The following is an 18177-nucleotide window of genomic DNA, read 5'->3' as shown; positions in this document are numbered from 1 at the left end:
AAGAAAACAAATCTGGCAACTTGATCACCTAACTTCACTTCTTAATTTAACCTTTTTTTATAACGAGGACAAGAGACAGTAACAGCAAATGTAACATCCTCAGTTAGCACTCTTTAAGGGGAAGTTGAACATGTCGTGTACTGCTGGTTGTAGTCAGGTACCTTACAAAGCTACCTTACTAGTATACTTTATGGTGAACGTGGAATGAATGAGAATACCAGCAACAACTTCTTTATGACTTTGTTGATTACATTTCCACACATGTTGTGTTGCATTTTCTGCACTGTAATGAAATCTAGCCCGAGTGCCAGTATGCTATCATGTGAACTCCTTGTCATGACAAAAAAAAATGTTTGGCTTTTGACAATTGACCAATTGAATTGAGTTAGAAAGACCACAAACATATCTGGGACCAGGCTAGATGAAATCTGCTTTGTGGTGCAATTTATTTTTGAAAACTTAAATCTATGCCAGTGCTTCTGTTTAATGTATTAGTCTAACTATCGGAAGTAGCAGACCTGACACACACACACACACACACACACACACACACACACACACACACACACACACACACACACAGTCTCTCAGACTGTAGCTACTGTCAACAGACAGATGTTCCGCTATAAAACATACAGTGAAACTTTCAGTCTATTCAACACAACGGTACGAGTCCCTATTCTCATCCAAAGCTGCTCTTAATGTGAGGTACAGACAGATACAGATGGTAGTAATTTATTTAACTTTGTCTCCTCGGTAAGAAAAGCACCACTTATTTTTAAAATTAGGAATCCAATGTGCCATTTGTTTATTTCTGTGTTTACGTGACTAATGCTACTACTTTTTGGGAAAATGTGTTGTATAGGAATGCATCACGGTATAGAAATAGCAGAACAAGAGTGGTTCTACCATTCTATGGTGGCATTGCAAGGAGCACAGAAGGCTATATATATATATATATATGGTGAGTGATAACAGTTAAATGAAATCTGCAATGTGCAGAAGTGACGAAAGAACAACAACAAGTAATACACAAATAATACACCATAGCTTGAAAAATAAGTTTCTCTCAATGAGATTTTTTGACTGTAAAATAATGCAAATATGGAGGTAAGTGAGTTTGTTGGATAACATCAGCTCTCTCCCGAGACATGACTGAGCAACCCAACACTGTCCCTTTCCCTATACAGTGCACTACCTATACAGTGCACTACCACGTAGGGAATAGAGTGCTATTTGGGATACATCCTCTGTCTCATACCTCAGGCTAACGTAGCGTTAGCATTCCAGTGGAAAAACGTATTTAACCCTGTTTTTAATTAGCATAACCTTGCTAACATTCCCCCCCATTAAAACATATGAGATTTATGGTCAAATATGCTGACGCTAAAGTTACAGTGCAGTGAGTCAAATGGTACCCTAGTCCCTACGTAGTGCACTGTTTTTGACCAGGGCTCATAGGGTGAAAAGTAGTGCACTGTGTGGGGAATTTGGGACGCAGAGCCTGGAGCTGCTATGACCGTATTGCTCACTAGCTACTGTTGGTTCTGCTATAAATACTCAACTGGAATCATTCAAGTGAATACACAGAACACACACACACACACACACACACACACACACACAGAGAGAGAATAATTAGCCAATTAGAGAGATGTGTGACGCCACTCAAGCTCAAGTCACCAGACCACATGAAGAGATAGAGGGAGGAGAGCAGAGAGAGATCCACACAGCTAGTCCACGCAGTTACTGTTAGTAGAGTACACTACAGTATAGTGAAGGACGCAGAGAGGGGCTAGTGTGTGTGTGTGTGTGTGTGTGTGTGTGTGTGTAACCGTGTTAGAGGAGGTAGATGGTATCAGTCTGGTATACCGTAACACTGTTCCCTACTGTTTATTGAACTGTTAAAACAAGCAGGACCACGATGGAAATGTGTCTCTAAAGGTTCTCTTTGTGTTTTAATCCTTGTTTTTTTAAATCGATGTGCTATTGTACACTATTCCCTACGGGCCCTGGTCGAAAGTAGTGCACTATGTAGGGGAAAGGGTGCCATTTGGGACGAAGCCCAGACTGAGTTTTGTTTCCAGGTCCTGCTCCAATACTTTTAATATGCCTCCTTCATTTGTCAAATCATTCCTGTGATCTGACATCATACCGGTGACATCATACCGGTGACATCATGGAGCTGGAGATGGATTCCAATCTGCTAAAGGGCTCCCTTCCTTCCCTCCTTGACCCCTTGCTTATTATCTCCTTTCCTGTGTCATTGTCTCCTTTCCTCTGTCCTTGTCAACCCTCCCTCTGAGTAGATAAGTGTCAATAATATTGCAGCGATATTACAACATTAGAACTGCCAATCATTTTCACCATGGTGACACAGTAACTCCATCAAATTACATCTGAACTGTCATAACCAAAACAATCCCAGGAAAGTCAATGTTCAATCATGAGAACAGAGTAATGAGACAGAAGATGCCTCCCAAATGTCACCTTCTTCCCTATATAGCAAACTAATTTTGACCAGGGCCCACTACTTTTGACCAGGGCCCACTACGTTCCCCATAACACCCAGGGGTGATAGGTAGTCTAGTGGTTAGAGTGTAGGGGCAGCAGGTAGTCTAGTGGTTAGAGTGTAGGGGCGGCAGGTAGTCTAGTGGTTAGAGTGTATGGGCGGCAGGTAGTCTAGTGGTTAGAGTGTAGGGGCGGCAGGTAGTCTAGTGGTTAGAGTGTAGGGGCGGCAGGTAGTCTAGTGGTTAGAGTGTAGGGGCGGCAGGTAGCCTAGTGGTTAGAGTGTTGGGGCGGCAGGTAGTCAAGTGGTTAGAGTGTAGGGGCGGCAGGTAGCCTAGTGGTTAGAGTGTAGGGGCGGCCGGTAGCCTAGTGGTTAGAGTGTAGGGGCGGCAGGAAGCCTAGTGGTTAGAGTGTAGGGGCGGCAGGAAGCCTAGTGGTTAGAGTATTGGGTAAGTAACCGAAAGGTTGCTGGATCGAATCCCAGAGCTGACAAGGTAAAACAAGACAAGGTAAAAATCTGTTAACCCACTGTTCCCCTGAACAAGGCAGTTAACCCACTGTTCCCCTGAACAAGGCAGTTAACCCACTGTTCCCCTGAACAAGGCAGTTAACCCACTGTTCTCCTGAACAAGGCAGTTAACCCACTGTTCCCCTGAACAAGGCAGTTAACCCACTGTTCCCCTGAACAAGGCAGTTAACCCACTGTTCCCCTGAACAAGGCAGTTAACCCACTGTTCCCCTGAACAAGGCAGTTAACCCACTGTTCCCCTGAACAAGGCAGTTAACCCACTGTTCCCCTGAACAAGGCAGTTAACCCACTGTTCTCCTGAACAAGGCAGTTAACCCGCTGTTCCCCTGAACAAGGCAGTTAACCCACTGTTCCCCTGAACAAGGCAGTTAACCCACTGTTCCCCTGAACAAGGCAGTTAACCCACTGTTCCCCTGAACAAGGCAGTTAACCCACTGTTCCCCTGAACAAGGCAGTTAACCCACTGTTCCCCTGAACAAGGCAGTTAACCCACTGTTCCCCTGAACAAGGCAGTTAACCCACTGTTCCCCTGAACAAGGCAGTTAACCCACTGTTCCCCTGAACAAGGCAGTTAACCCACTGTTCCCCTGAACAAGGCAGTTAACCCACTGTTCCCCTGAACAAGGCAGTTAACCCACTGTTCCCCTGAACAAGGTAGTTAACCCACTGTTCCCCTGAACAAGGCAGTTAACCCACTGTTCCCCTGAACAAGGCAGTTAACCCACTGTTCCCCTGAACAAGGCAGTTAACCCACTGTTCCCCTGAACAAGGCAGTTAACCCACTGTTCTCCTAATCCACTGTTCTCCTGAGCAAGGCAGTTAACCCACTGTTCCCCTGAACAAGGCAGTTAACCCACTGTTCTCCTGAACAAGGCAGTTAACCCACTGTTCCCCTGAGCAAGGCAGTTAACCAACTGTTCTCCTGAACAAGGCAGTTAACCCACTGTTCTCCTGAACAAGGCAGTTAACACACTGTTCCCCTGAACAAGGTAGTTAACCCACTGTTCTCCTGAACAAGGCAGTTAACCCACTGTTCTCCTGTTAACGGGTCCCGGTTGTTAGGGGTGGGGCTGGGCTGTTTATGAAGGGCCCATACACACAGTACACACACACACACACACACACCACACACACACACACACACTGACAACTTGATGTCCAAAATATATTATTTTAATGTCAGTAACGTTAGCTATAATACTTAAAGTCAAGCTGGTCCCATTCTCCCATATCACAATCTATACAATCTCCCATATCCCAATCTATATAATCTCCCATATCACAATCTATACAATCTCCCATATCCAAATCTATACAATCTCCCATATCACAATCTATACAATCTCCCATATCCCAATCTATACAATCTCCCATATCCCAATCTATACAATCTCCCATATCCCAATCTATACAATCTCCCATATCACAATCTATACAATCTCCCATATCCCAATCTATACAATCTCCCATATCCCAATCTATACAATCTCCCATATCCCAATCTATACAATCTCCCATATCCCAATCTATACAATCTCCCATATCCCAATCTATACAATCTCCCATATCCCAATCTATACAATCTCCCATATCCCAATCTATACAATCTCCCATATCCCAATCTATACAATCTCCCATATCACAATCTATACAATCTCCCATATCACAATCTATACAATCTCCCATATCACAATCTATACAATCTCCCATATCCCAATCTATACAATCTCACACATCCCAATCTATACAATCTCCCATATCCCAATCTATACAATCTCCCATATCACAATCTATACAATCTCCCACATCCCAATCTATACAATCTCCCATATCCAAATCTATACAATCTCCCACATCCCAATCTATACAATCTCCCATATCCCAATCCATACAATCTCCTATATCCCAATCTATACAATCTCCCATATCACAATCTATACAATCTCCCATATCCCAATCTATACAATCTCCCACATCCCAATCTATACAATCTCCCATTTCCCAATCTATACAATCTCCCATTTCCCAATCTATACAATCTCCCATATCCCAATCTATACAATCTCCCATATCCCAATCTATACAATCTCCTATATCCCAATCTATACAATCTCCCATATCACAATCTATACAATCTCCCATATCCCAATCTATACAATCTCCCATATCCCAATCTATACAATCTCCCATATCCCAATCTATACAATCTCCCACATCCCAATCTATACAATCTCCCACATCCCAATCTATACAATCTCCCACATCCCAATCTATACAATCTCCCATATCCCAATCTATACAATCTCCCATATCCCAATCTATACAATCTCCTATATCCCAATCTATACAATCTCCCATATCCCAATCTCCCATATCACAATCTATACAATCTCCCATATCCCAATCTATACAATCTCCCCCTTGGGCTGCATTCCAAATGGCACTGTATTCCCTTAATAGTGCACTACTTTTAGTTAAATATAGTGCACTATATAGGGAATAGGGTGCCATTTGGAACTGACTCGGCCTTGGTGTAAATTGATTTTAAAAAATGATTTAACCTTAACCTTAAAGTCTGTTCAGAATAAATTCTTATTTACAATGACGGCCTACACCGGTCAAACCCGGGCCTGGGCCAATTGTGCACCCCCCTATGGGACTCCCAATCATGGCCGGGTGTGATACAGCCTGGATTCGAACCAGGGACTGTAGGGACAACTCTTGCACTGAGATGCACTGCACCACTCAGGAGCAGCAACAACAACCGCCAATAAATAGCCTTAAAGGGGAAGTTCACCCAACTACGATCTTTTGGTATTTTCCTTCATTAGTCTACTGTTGATACAGTCCCAAAATGTTTTGCATGTCAGCAATTGGACTTTCAAGAAGTGTGACCTTCATTATAATGACGCTAACCCCTGACCACTCTCTAATTGAGGACCAAGGAAGAAAAAAAAACTACTAACCACAACAGGCCTTTCAACTGCAGGTCAAAGAGTCATATGGTTTAAATAGTTGAAATACTTTGAAGTGAAACTCGAGTTAACTTGTCAAGATTGACAACCAAACTCCTAGACTAGTCCCTAAAGAACGATATCTAACTCTTCATGCCAGGCTACATAAATCAAACTCACCTCAAGAATATGAAAGTATTTCAGGGGATGTGTTTGATATGGGGTAGAAGAATACACTACTATTATTATTTAATTTATTAGCTGATATTTATAAATGAAAGATCAAATCCAACCTCATTTGATGATATAACTATTGTAGAAGTGCTCTCATCTGGGATAGCAAACACAAAGAAGTGCTTTAGGAATACAGGGACTAATGGATGAGGCACAGTACTGTACAGACCTTGGTGTTACACCTGGGACTAATGGATGAGGTACAGTACTGTACAGACCTTGGTGTTACACCTGGGACTAATGGATGAGGTACAGTACTGTACAGACCTTGGTGTTACACCTGGGACTAATGGATGAGGCACAGTACTGTACAGACCTTGGTGTTACACCTGGGACTAATGGATGAGGCACAGTACTGTACAAACCATGGTGTTACACCTGGGACTAATGGATGAGGCACAGTACTGTACAGACCTTGGTGTTACACCTGGGACTAATGGATGAGGTATAGTACTGTACAGACCTTGGTATTACATCTGGGACTAATGGATGAGGCACAGTACTGTACAGACCTTGGTGTTACACCTGGGACTAATGGATGAGGCACAGTACTGTACAGACCTTGGTGTTACACCTGGGGTGCTGAGTACTGCTCCTGTGTGTTTCTCTGTGTGTGTGTGGCTTGCCTGGTTGGGGTGCTGAGTACTGTTTCTGTGTGTTTCTCTGTGTGTGTGTGGCTTGCCTGGTTGGGGTGCTGAGTACTGTTTCTGTGTGTTTCTGTGTGTGTGTGTGTGGCTTGCCTGGTTGGGGTGCTGAGTACTGTTTCTGTGTGTGTGTGTGTGGCTTGCCTGGTTGGGGTGCTGAGTACTGTTTCTGTGTGTTTCTGTGTGTGTGTGTGTGGCTTGCCTGGTTGGGGTGCTGAGTACTGTGTCTGTGTGTTTCTCTGTGTGTGTGTGTGTGTGGCTTGCCTGGTTGGGGTGCTGAGTACTGTGTCTGTGTGTTTCTCTGTGTGTGTGTGTGTGGCTTGCCTGGTTGGGGTGCTGAGTACTGTGTCTGTGTGTTTCTCTGTGTGTGTGTGTGTGGCTTGCCTGGTTGGGGTGCTGAGTACAGTACCCCACTGTTGTATACTGTATTATAATCTATGTATTAAAGAATGCGTAGATGCTCCTGCAGTTTATTGTGTAAAAATATTTCAACACAAACACTGCCAAAAAGCCAGCAGTGGCTGGCTGGTATCTTTATTGTTATGAGTTTAACTCCAGCACCTGCTACTGTATCTATACACACACACACACCTGCAGGTTTCTGGGTGTCGTACACTATGTACATTCTCATGGCAGACAGGTATTTATCTACTGTACCTACACACACACGCACGCACACACACACACACACACACGCACACACACACGCATGCACGCACTAAGCAATTCAAGTACACAGAAACAGATAGAGAGAGCGAGAGAGAAAAAGAGACAGAGAGACAGAGAGACTGAAAGAAAGAGAGAGAGAGAGAGAGAGAGAGAGAGAGAATACAGAGAGAGAGAGACTTTAGAAAGAGAGAGAGAGACGTTTAAAAATAAGGTCAACTGGACTTCTTAATGATGCAGTGAATGAACTGAGAGAGAAAGCACGCAGGTCATTCTACCTATTAAAATTTGGCTAAAACTAATTGAATGTGTCATTGAACCAATTTCACTTTATGGCAGCGAGGTGTGGGGTCCACTTGCGAAATAAGATTTTAAACAATGGGACAAACACCCCATTGAAACCCTGCATGCAGAGTTCTGTAAGATTCTCCTACATGTCCAGAGGAAAACTACAAACAATGCATGCAGGGCAGAATTAGGCCAATATCCACTATTAATAAAAACTCAGAAAAGTGTAATTCCGTTTCGGAAACATCTCAAATACAGTGACCCCCTCTCATATCATTACCAAGCCCTGCAATGCCAAGAGCTGAGCAAAGAAAAGAGTCCCCTCATCCAGCTGGTCCTGGGGCTGAGTTTACAAACCTGTTCTACTAACACACTGAAGCCTCAGTCCCCTCATCCAGCTGGTCCTGGGGCTGAGTTTACAAACCTGTTCTACTAACACACTGAAGCCTCAGTCCCCTCATCCAGCTGGTCCTGGGGCTGAGTTCACAAACCTGTTCTACTAACACACTGAAGCCTCAGTCCCCTCATCCAGCTGGTCCTGGGGCTGAGTTCACAAACCTGTTCTACTAACACACTGAAGCCTCAGTCCCCTCATCCAGCTGGTCCTGGGGCTGAGTTCACAAACCTGTTCTACTAACACACTGAAGCCTCAGTCCCCTCATCCAGCTGGTCCTGGGGCTGAGTTCACAAACCTGTTCTACTAACACACTGAAGCCTCAGTCCCCTCATCCAGCTGGTCCTGGGGCTGAGTTCACAAACCTGTTCTACTAACACACTGAAGCCTCAGTCCCCTCATCCAGCTGGTCCTGGGGCTGAGTTCACTAACCTGTTCTACTAACACACTGAAGCCTCAGTCCCCTCATCCAGCTGGTCCTGGGGCTGAGTTCACAAACCTGTTCTACTAACACACTGAAGCCTCAGTCCCCTCATCCAGCTGGTCCTGGGGCTGAGTTCACAAACCTGTTCTACTAACACACTGAAGCCTCAGTCTCCTCATCCAGCTGGTCCTGGGGCTGAGTTCACTAACCTGTTCTACTAACACACTGAAGCCTCAGTCCCCTCATCCAGCTGGTCCTGGGGCTGAGTTCACTAACCTGTTCTACTAACACACTGAAGCCTCAGTCCCCTCATCCAGCTGGTCCTGGGGCTGAGTTCACAAACCTGTTCTACTAACACACTGAAGCCTCAGTCCCCTCATCCAGCTGGTCCTGGGGCTGAGTTCACTAACCTGTTCTACTAACACACTGAAGCCTCAGTCCCCTCATCCAGCTGGTCCTGGGGCTGAGTTCACAAACCTGTTCTACTAACACACTGAAGCCTCAGTCCCCTCATCCAGCTGGTCCTGGGGCTGAGTTCACAAACCTGTTCTACTAACACACTGAAGCCTCAGTCCCCTCATCCAGCTGGTCCTGGGGCTGAGTTCACAAACCTGTTCTACTAACACACTGAAGCCTCAGTCCCCTCATCCAGCTGGTCCTGGGGTTGAGTTCACAAAGCACAATGCACTGCTATCTGGCACAAAATCGGCAGTACACTGTGGCTAAATATTTGACCATGGTTACTGATCAAAACCTTAGAAAAACCTTGACAAAGTACAGGCTCAGTGAGCACAGCCTTGCCATTGAGAAGGGTAGACACAGGAAAACCTGGCTCCCTGTAGAGGAAAGGCTGTGCAACCACTGCACCACAGCAGAACCTGGTTCCCTGTAGAGGAAAGGCTGTGGAACCAATGCACAACAGCAGAACCTGGTTCCCTGTAGAGGAAAGGCTGTGGAACCACTGCACAACAGCAGAACCTGGTTCCCTGTAGAGGAAAGGCTGTGCAACCACTGCACAACAGCAGAACCTGGCTCCCTGTAGAGGAAAGGCTGTGCAACCACTGCACAACAGCAGAACCTGAGACGGAGCTGCATTTCCTAACAAAATGTCAAAAATATAAAACAATTAGAGAGTGTCATTTCCCCAAATTTGAAACCCTTATTCAAGGTTTCAAAGACCTCTCTGATGAGAGTAGGCTACCCGTCCTGTTGGGGGAGGACGCAGAGAGCTGTGGGTTGACAGCGCACTACATTGAAGACCTCTCTGATGAGAGTAGGCTACCCGTCCTGTTGGGGGAGGACGCAGAGAGCTGTGGGTTGACAGTGCACTACATTGAAGACCTCTCTGATGAGAGTAGGCTACCCGTCCTGTTGGGGGAGGACGCAGAGAGCTGTGGGTTGACAGCGCACTACATTGAAGACCTCTCTGATGAGAGTAGGCTACCCGTCCTGTTGGGGGAGGACACAGAGAGCTGTGGGTTGACAGCACACTACATTGCTGCCTGCCATAAAACGAGGGACAGTGTCCTCTATGCTTATTGTTATTGTTGAATGTATGGTTATTTTGACCCTTGGTTATTGTTGTTACTGTTGTCCCGTTGACCATTTTGATTCTTATTATTTTAATATTACAAATATCCAAAGAAAGCTTTGTCAATATGTACATTGTTACGTCATACCAATAAAGTGAATTTAATTTAATTAAATTGAATTGAGAGAGAGAGAGAGAGAGAGACTGAAAGAAAGAGAGAGAGAGACTGAAAGAAAGAGAGAGAGAGAGAGAGAGAGAGAGAGAGAGGGAGAGAGAGAGAGAGAGAGGGAGAGAGACTGAAAGAAAGAGAGAGAGAGAGAGAGAGAGAGAGAGAGAGAGAGAGAGGGAGGGAGCGAGAGAGAGAGAGACTGAAAGAAAGAGAGAGAGAGAGAGAGAGAGAGAGAGAGAGAGAGAGCGAGAGAGAGAGACAGAGAGAGAGAGAGAGACAGAGAGCGAGAGGGAGAGAGAGAGAGAGAGAGAAATAGTGGAAAAGATGGAAGGAAAAAGGTGGGTGGTGATGATCATCGGCAGAAAGTAAACGTTCATTCATGAATTCATTCATCTGTTCATTGAATAAAGGGAGGAGGGAAGGCTTAACATACCTGCTTCCCAAATAGCTCCCGATTCCCTATACTAGCCCTGTGGTCTAGTCAAAAGTAGTGCACTATGTAGGCAATAGGGTGCCATTTGGGACGCAGACATAATCTGAGATGCCAATCAGGGTTATTATGTGTCAGAGAGAGGGAAGGAGGAAGGAGGAGGAGAGAGAGGGAAGAAGGAAAAGAGACGGAGAGAAGAGGGAGAGGAAGAGGGAGAGAGCGGAGGAAGAGAGACGGAGAGAAGAGGGAGAAGAAGTAGGAGAGAGGGAGAGGAAGTGGGAGAGAGAGAGAGGAAGTAGGAGAGAGGGATGAAAGTAAAACAACATCAACCTAAAGCCCTTGTGCACCGGAGGGGAACTGATAAGAAAAACAAAGCAAGGGAAAATACAAGCACACCCACACACACACACACCCACACACCCACACACACACTCACACCCACACGTACACACATGTACACACACACACATGCACACACACACGTACATGTACACCCACACACACACACATACACTCACACCCACACACACACACACACACACACACATGTACACACACACACACACATGTACACACACACACACGTACACACACACACACATGTACACACACACACACACACACGTACACACACACATACACTCACACCCAGACACGTACACACACACACACACACACACATACGTGCACGCAGTCGCACACACACACGCTCACACACTCAGAGCAGAAGAACAGAACGGATTACTGTGAAGAGGGCAGCAAGGTCCCTTCACATCGACCTCCTCTCTCTCCCCTATCCACACACACACACACACACACACACACACACACACACACACACACACACGCCATGGCATAACAACACGGCAGCTGTAGCTTTGATCACATAACCCCTAGTCTCGATCACGTTATCCCTCGTCTCCTCCTTCTTCAAACCCCCCCCCCCCCCCCCCCCACCCACCCACCCACCCACCCACACACTCCACTCCACTCAAAAACACACACACACTCCACTCACACACTCCCGACATACACACCCCCAGGGTTAGTTACTGTACCTTGCAGCAGACTCTGCAGGTTAAGCTGAGCCTCCTGGTGTAACTCCTGAACACAGTCCGGCCTGCTCCACGAGCCAAACACATTAACGCTCTGTTGCCATGGAGACCGGAAGTGGGCCGCCGCCGTCGACGACGACGCCGCGCTACGCTTCGGTTCCGCGTCCAAGATGGTAGTGGCTGGAGAGAGGGAAGGAGGGAAAGGAGAGGTAGAGAGGAGGTGAGGGAGAGGTGGGGACGATGGAGAGGGATGCATGGATGATAGAGAGGTAGAGAGCGAAAGACCGGAGAAGAGAGGTAGAGAGCGAGAGAGAGATGGAGAAAGAGAAGAGATGGCAGAGGGTTGGGCAAGATACAGAGGGAGCGATGCAGACAGAGGGAGGGAGAGAAAAAAGGAGGGAGAGAAAGAGAGAGAGAAATTGCACATTAATGCAAATGTATAAAATTTGCATAACTAATACCCAGAGACTTGTGTTACATAATAGCCAGTTGTGAGGGGAGGGACTGTGGTTAGAAAGGGGAGGGGTTTGTGTGTGTGTATGCACGTGTGTGTATGTGTGTGTGTGTGCTTGTGTGTGTATTGTCAGGGAGTGAAAGGGAAGGCGCTCCCAAACAGCATAATAATAACAAGAATCATCAGAAACTGAATGAGCAGAATGACAACAATCATTCATAAATCCACAACAACCAATCAGAAAGAGGAAGAGGAGTCAGAATCTTGATGTGTGATCTGCATAGAAACAGAGACAAAGAGAGAGGGAGAAGAAGAGAGAGGGGAGATAGAGAGCAGGAGCGAGAGAGCGAGCGGGGAAAGAAAGAAAGAAAGAAAGAAAGAAAGAAAGACAGAAAGAAAGAAAGAGGAGCGATAGGGTAGGGTAGCTCCAGTACAGTGAATACCTCTTATCTCCCATAAGGTTAGCAGAGTCTACTTAATTACCAGCTCAGCAGCAGGTCCTCTACACTGCAATTAATGTGCTCTTCCTCCTCTCCTCCTCCTCTCCTAATTCCCTCCTTTCCCTCTCCCTCCTCTCCATCTCTCTCCTTTCCTCCTCCTCTCCTGCTCTCCTTTCCTCCTCCTCCTCTCCTCCTCCTCCTCCCCCTCTCTTATCTCTCTCTTACATAACCACAGGGATTTGGAAGAGGGGAGGAAATATGGAGGATTTAGAGAAGAGAAGATAAACAGACCGCTGGTATTGTGTGTGTGTGTGTGTGTGTGTGTGTGTGTGTGTGTGTGTGTTTGTGTGTGTGTGTCTGTGCTAAGTGCATTTCTGTTAACCTCTACCCTGACCTCTAGGTCAGGGTCAGTACAGACATAAAACCACCATTTTCCTTAAGGGCAGAATTGAGAGGCCAGCAGTCAACTTAACTATGGGCAAAATTTTCCTCACCCTTACCTCTGCCGAATCCCTGAGCAGTAGAATGTACCTTTAAACACTGATCTCAGTCTTAGAGTTCCCTAATGGCTAAGGCTAGGATTTGGAGATAGTAAGCTGATCCTAGATCTGTACGTAAAGGTGACTTTTACCCTGATATTCAATCTTCACTCATCACTCACCCTGTCAGCTATTTAAGACTGAGAGATGACAAAAATAACTTGGCAGAAAGAGCTAAGAGACAGAGAGAGAGAGAGAGAGAGAGAGAGAGAGAGAGAGAGAGAGAGAGAGAGAGAGAGAGAGAGAGAGAGAGAGAGAGGGAGAGAGAGAGAGCTAGAGAGAGAGAGAGAGAGAGAGAGAGAGAGAGAGAGAGAGGGAGAGAGAGAGAGAGAGCTAGAGAGAGAGGGTGCCATTTTGGACAAGGCCTAACTCTGACCAAACACTATAGCGTGAGGTTATATTGACGATGTGTTGAATTTACATGTTAAATATAATATATACAGGACAATAACATTCCATTCTAGCTAAACAACGGATTTACAGCATTTTGCAACTAAACCAGTTGAAATATTACTGAGAATATAAATATTTTACACACACATGAAGGTACCCATAAGCATTCATTTCTGATGAAAAAAAAAACACAAATGTGAAAAAAATATCACATTTTGTAAATAAACTTCACACAAACACATTTGTAGGGAGCCATTTCTGTCCCTTGATGACTCATTTTTACCCCACGAGTACTGGAGCGGGATGTGGGTTACGGGTTGAGACATTTAGGGGAGAGTGGTAGAGAGGGAGGTAGGGAGGAGAGAGAGGGAGCGAGAGAAAGAGAGAGAGACTTCAATTCTGAGACTACAGTCGTGGCCAAAAGTTTTGAGAATGACACAAATATTAATTTTCACAAAGTCTTGAATAACAGACTGGAAGCTTCAAAGGGAGGGTGGTGCTTGGAATCATTGTTCTTCCTCTGTCATCCATGGTTACCTGCAGGGAAACACGTGCCGTCATCATTGCTTTGCACAAAAAGTGCAAAAGCTGCCCGTAAGATTGCACCTAAATCAACCATTTATCGGATCATCAAGAACTTCAAGGAGAGCGGTTCAATTGTTGTGAAGAATGCTTCAAGGCACCCAAGAAAGTCCAGCAAGCACCAGGACCGTCTCCTAAAGTTGATTCAGCTGCGGGATCGGGGCACCACCAGTAGAGAGCTTGCTCAGGAATGGCAGCAGGCAGGTGTGAGTGCATCTGCACGCACAGTGAGGCAAAGACTTTTGGAGGATGGCCAGGTGTCAAGAAGGGCAGCAAAGAAGCCACTTCTCTCCAGGAAAAACATCAGGGACAGACTGATATTCTGCAAAAGGTACAGGGATTGGACTGCTGAGGACTGGGGTAAAGTCCTTTTCTCTGATGAATCACCTTTCCGATTGTTTGGGGCATCCAGAAAAATGCTTGTGCACAGAAGACAAGGTGAGCGCTACCATCAGTCCTGTGTCATGCCAACAGTAAAGCATCCTGAGACCATTCATGTGTGGGGTTGCTGCTCAGGCAAGGGAGTGGGCTCACTCACAATTTTGCCTAAGAACACAGCCATGAATAAAGAATGGTACCAACACATCCTCCGAGAGCAACTTCTCCCAACCATCCAGGAACAGTTTGTGACAAACAATGCCTTTTCCAGCATGATGGAGCACCTTGCCATAAGGCAAAAGAGATAACTAAGTGGCTTGGGGAACAAAACATCAATATTTTGGGTCCATAGCCAGGAAACTCACCAGACCTTAATCCCATTGAGAATTTGTGGTCAATCCTCAAGAGGTGGGTGGACAAACAAAAACCCACAAATTCTGACAAACTCCAAGCATTGATTATGCAAGAATGGGCTGCCATCATGTGGCCCAGAAGTTAATTGACAGCATGCCAGGGCGGATTGCAGAGGTCTGGAAAAAGAAGGGTCAACACTGCAAATATTGACTCTTTGCATCAACTTCATGTAATTGTCAATAAAAGCCTTCGACACTTACGAAATGCTTGTAATTATACTTCAGTATTCCATAGTAACATCTGGCGAAAATATCTAAAGACACTTTGTGAAAATTAATATATTTGTGTCATACTCAAAACTTTTGGCCACGACTGTAAAATACTATACAGGACGAAAAAGGGTGCTGAAATGAAGATACTGAGAGTGTTACTAAAGTACCTGCCAAAGCAGTCATTTCATGCCAGAGGGTTTCCAGTGCTGTGAGTATGGCTCTAATATAAAATTCCATTCAATGGTTTTATTGGCATTGGAAACACATGTTACATTACAACACATTTTACATTACAACACACGTTACACATGTTACATTATTCCACATGTTACATCATTCCACATGTTACATTACAACACATGTCACATTACAACACATGTTACATTATTACACATGTTACATTATTACACATGTTACATTACAACACATGTTACATTACAACACATGTTACATTATTCCACATGTTACATTACAACACATGTTACATTACAACACATGTTACATTATTCCACATGTTACATTATTCCACATGTTACATTACAACACATGTCACATTACAACACATGTTACATTATTACACATGTTACATTATTACACATGTTACATTACAACACATGTTACATTACAACACATGTTACATTATTCCACATGTTACATTACAACACATGTTACATTACAACACATATTACATGATTACACATGTTACATTATAACATATGTTACATTATTCCACATGTTACATTACAACACATGTTACATTACAACTCGTTACATTATAACACATGTTACATTACAACACATGTCACATTACAACACATGTTACATTATAACACATGTTACATTATAACACATGTTACATTATAACACATGTTACATTACAACACACGTTACATTACAACACATGTTACATTATAACACATGTTACATTACAACACGTTACATTACAACACATGTTACATTACAACACATGTTACATTACAACACATGTTACATTACAACACATGTTACATTACAACACATGTTACATTACAACACGTTACATTACAACACATGTTACATTACAACACATGTTACATTACAACACATGTTACATTATAACGCATGTTACATTATAACACATGTTACATTACAACACATGTTACATTACAACACATGTTACATTACAACACGTTACATTATTACACATGTTACATTACAACACATGTTACATTACAACACATGTTACATTACAACACATGTTACATTTCAACACATGTTACATTATAACGCATGTTACATTATAACACATGTTACATTACAACACGTTACATTACAACACATGTTACATTACAACACATGTTACATTACAACACACGTTACATTACAACACGTTACATTATTACACATGTTACATTACAACACATGTTACATTATAACTCATGTTACATTACAACACATGTTACATTACAACACATGTTACATTACAACACATGTTACATTACAACACATGTTACATTACAACACATGTTACATTATAACTCATGTTACATTATAACACATGTTACATTACAACGCATGTTACATTACAAAGCAGGAAGAATTGATCTAAAGCCCTCCCCCCTCCCCCATTCCTCCCTCTGTCTCTGTCCCTCCCTCCCTCTGTCCCTCCCTCCCTCCCTCCCTCCCTCTCTGTCTCTCAACCGCTCTGTGTCTCTGTCCCTCCCTCCCTTGCTCACTCCCTCCCTCTCTGTCTCCCTCCCTCCCCCCTTCCTCCCTCTCTGTCTCTCAACCTCTCTGTCTCCCTCCTTCCCCCATCTCTCCCTCCCATCATCCCTCCCTCCCTCTCTGTCTCTCAACCTCTCTGTCTCTCAACCACTCTGTGTCTCTGTCCCTCCCTCCCTCCCTCAAGGTAGACACACACACACACACACACACACAGAGACTGTGAAAACGGCAGCAAAGCGTGTGTTTCTCCGCCACAGCCTGAGAGAGGCCAGACAGTCATGCCAAAGACAATTATACTAAAAGTAATCTATGGTGACAGGATGTCTAATTCTGTCTCTCTCCTCTCTCTCTCTCTCTCTGTCTCTTTCCTCCTCTCTCCATCTCTCTCCTCTCTCCATCTCTCTGTCTCTCTCCTCTCTCTCCATCTCTCTCCCTGTCTGTATCATTCATCCTCTTAATCTCTTGTGCGTGTTTGTGTGCTTGCACGTGTAACTGCATGCGCGTGTGAGTGTGTGATTGTAATAAAACTGTCAGGCGTGTACATATGTGTTTCGAACACATCTCAGTGTTCTGCTCATTAGCACAGCAATAGAATGCCTCTTCAAATGCAAAGGACTGAATAGATGGACCGTGGTGACTGGATACATGGACTGGGGTGACTGGATACATGGACTGGGGTGACTGGATACATGGACTGGGGTGACTGGATACATGGACTGTGGTGACTGGATACATGGACTGGGGTGACTGGATACATGGACTGGGGTGACTGGATACATGGACTGGGGTGACTAGATACATGGACTGGGGTGACTGGATGCATGGACTGTTGTGACTGGATACATGGACTGGGGTGACTGGATACATGGACTGTGGTGACTGGATACATGGACTGTGGTGACTGGATACATGGACTGGGGTGACTGGATACATGGACTGTGGTGACTGGATACATGGACTGGGGTGACTGGATACATGGACTGTGGTGACTGGATACATGGACTGGGGTGACTGGATACATGGACTGGGGTGACTGGATACATGGACTGGGGTGACTGGATACATGGACTGGGGTGACTAGATACATGGACTGGGGTGACTGGATGCATGGACTGTTGTGACTGGATACATGGACTGGGGTGACTGGATACATGGACTGTGGTGACTGGATACATGGACTGTGGTGACTGGATACATGGACTGGGGTGACTGGATACATGGACTGTGGTGACTGG

The 18177-nt window shown here is 44.8% G+C and overlaps 1 protein-coding gene across 2 annotated transcripts in view; it reads right to left on the bottom strand.

Annotated features, from left to right (window-relative positions):
• The window catches only part of LOC110531424 (NHS-like protein 2), a 137978-nt gene that overhangs the window by 25156 nt on the left and 94645 nt on the right, over positions 1-18177 (bottom strand). For both annotated transcript variants that reach the window (XM_036987292.2, XM_036987293.2), the window contains exon 2: positions 11830-12006. In XM_036987292.2, the coding sequence (XP_036843187.2) occupies positions 11830-12006 (177 nt within the window). The remainder of the gene's footprint in view (positions 1-11829; positions 12007-18177) is intronic.

This window comes from Oncorhynchus mykiss, chromosome 9, assembly GCF_057628025.1.
Source record: "Oncorhynchus mykiss isolate SJ-2025 chromosome 9, ASM5762802v1, whole genome shotgun sequence".
NCBI classification, from domain to species: domain Eukaryota; kingdom Metazoa; phylum Chordata; class Actinopteri; order Salmoniformes; family Salmonidae; genus Oncorhynchus; species Oncorhynchus mykiss.
Note: the sequence above shows the minus strand (reverse complement) of the source record. Positions and strands in the feature narration are given on the sequence as shown.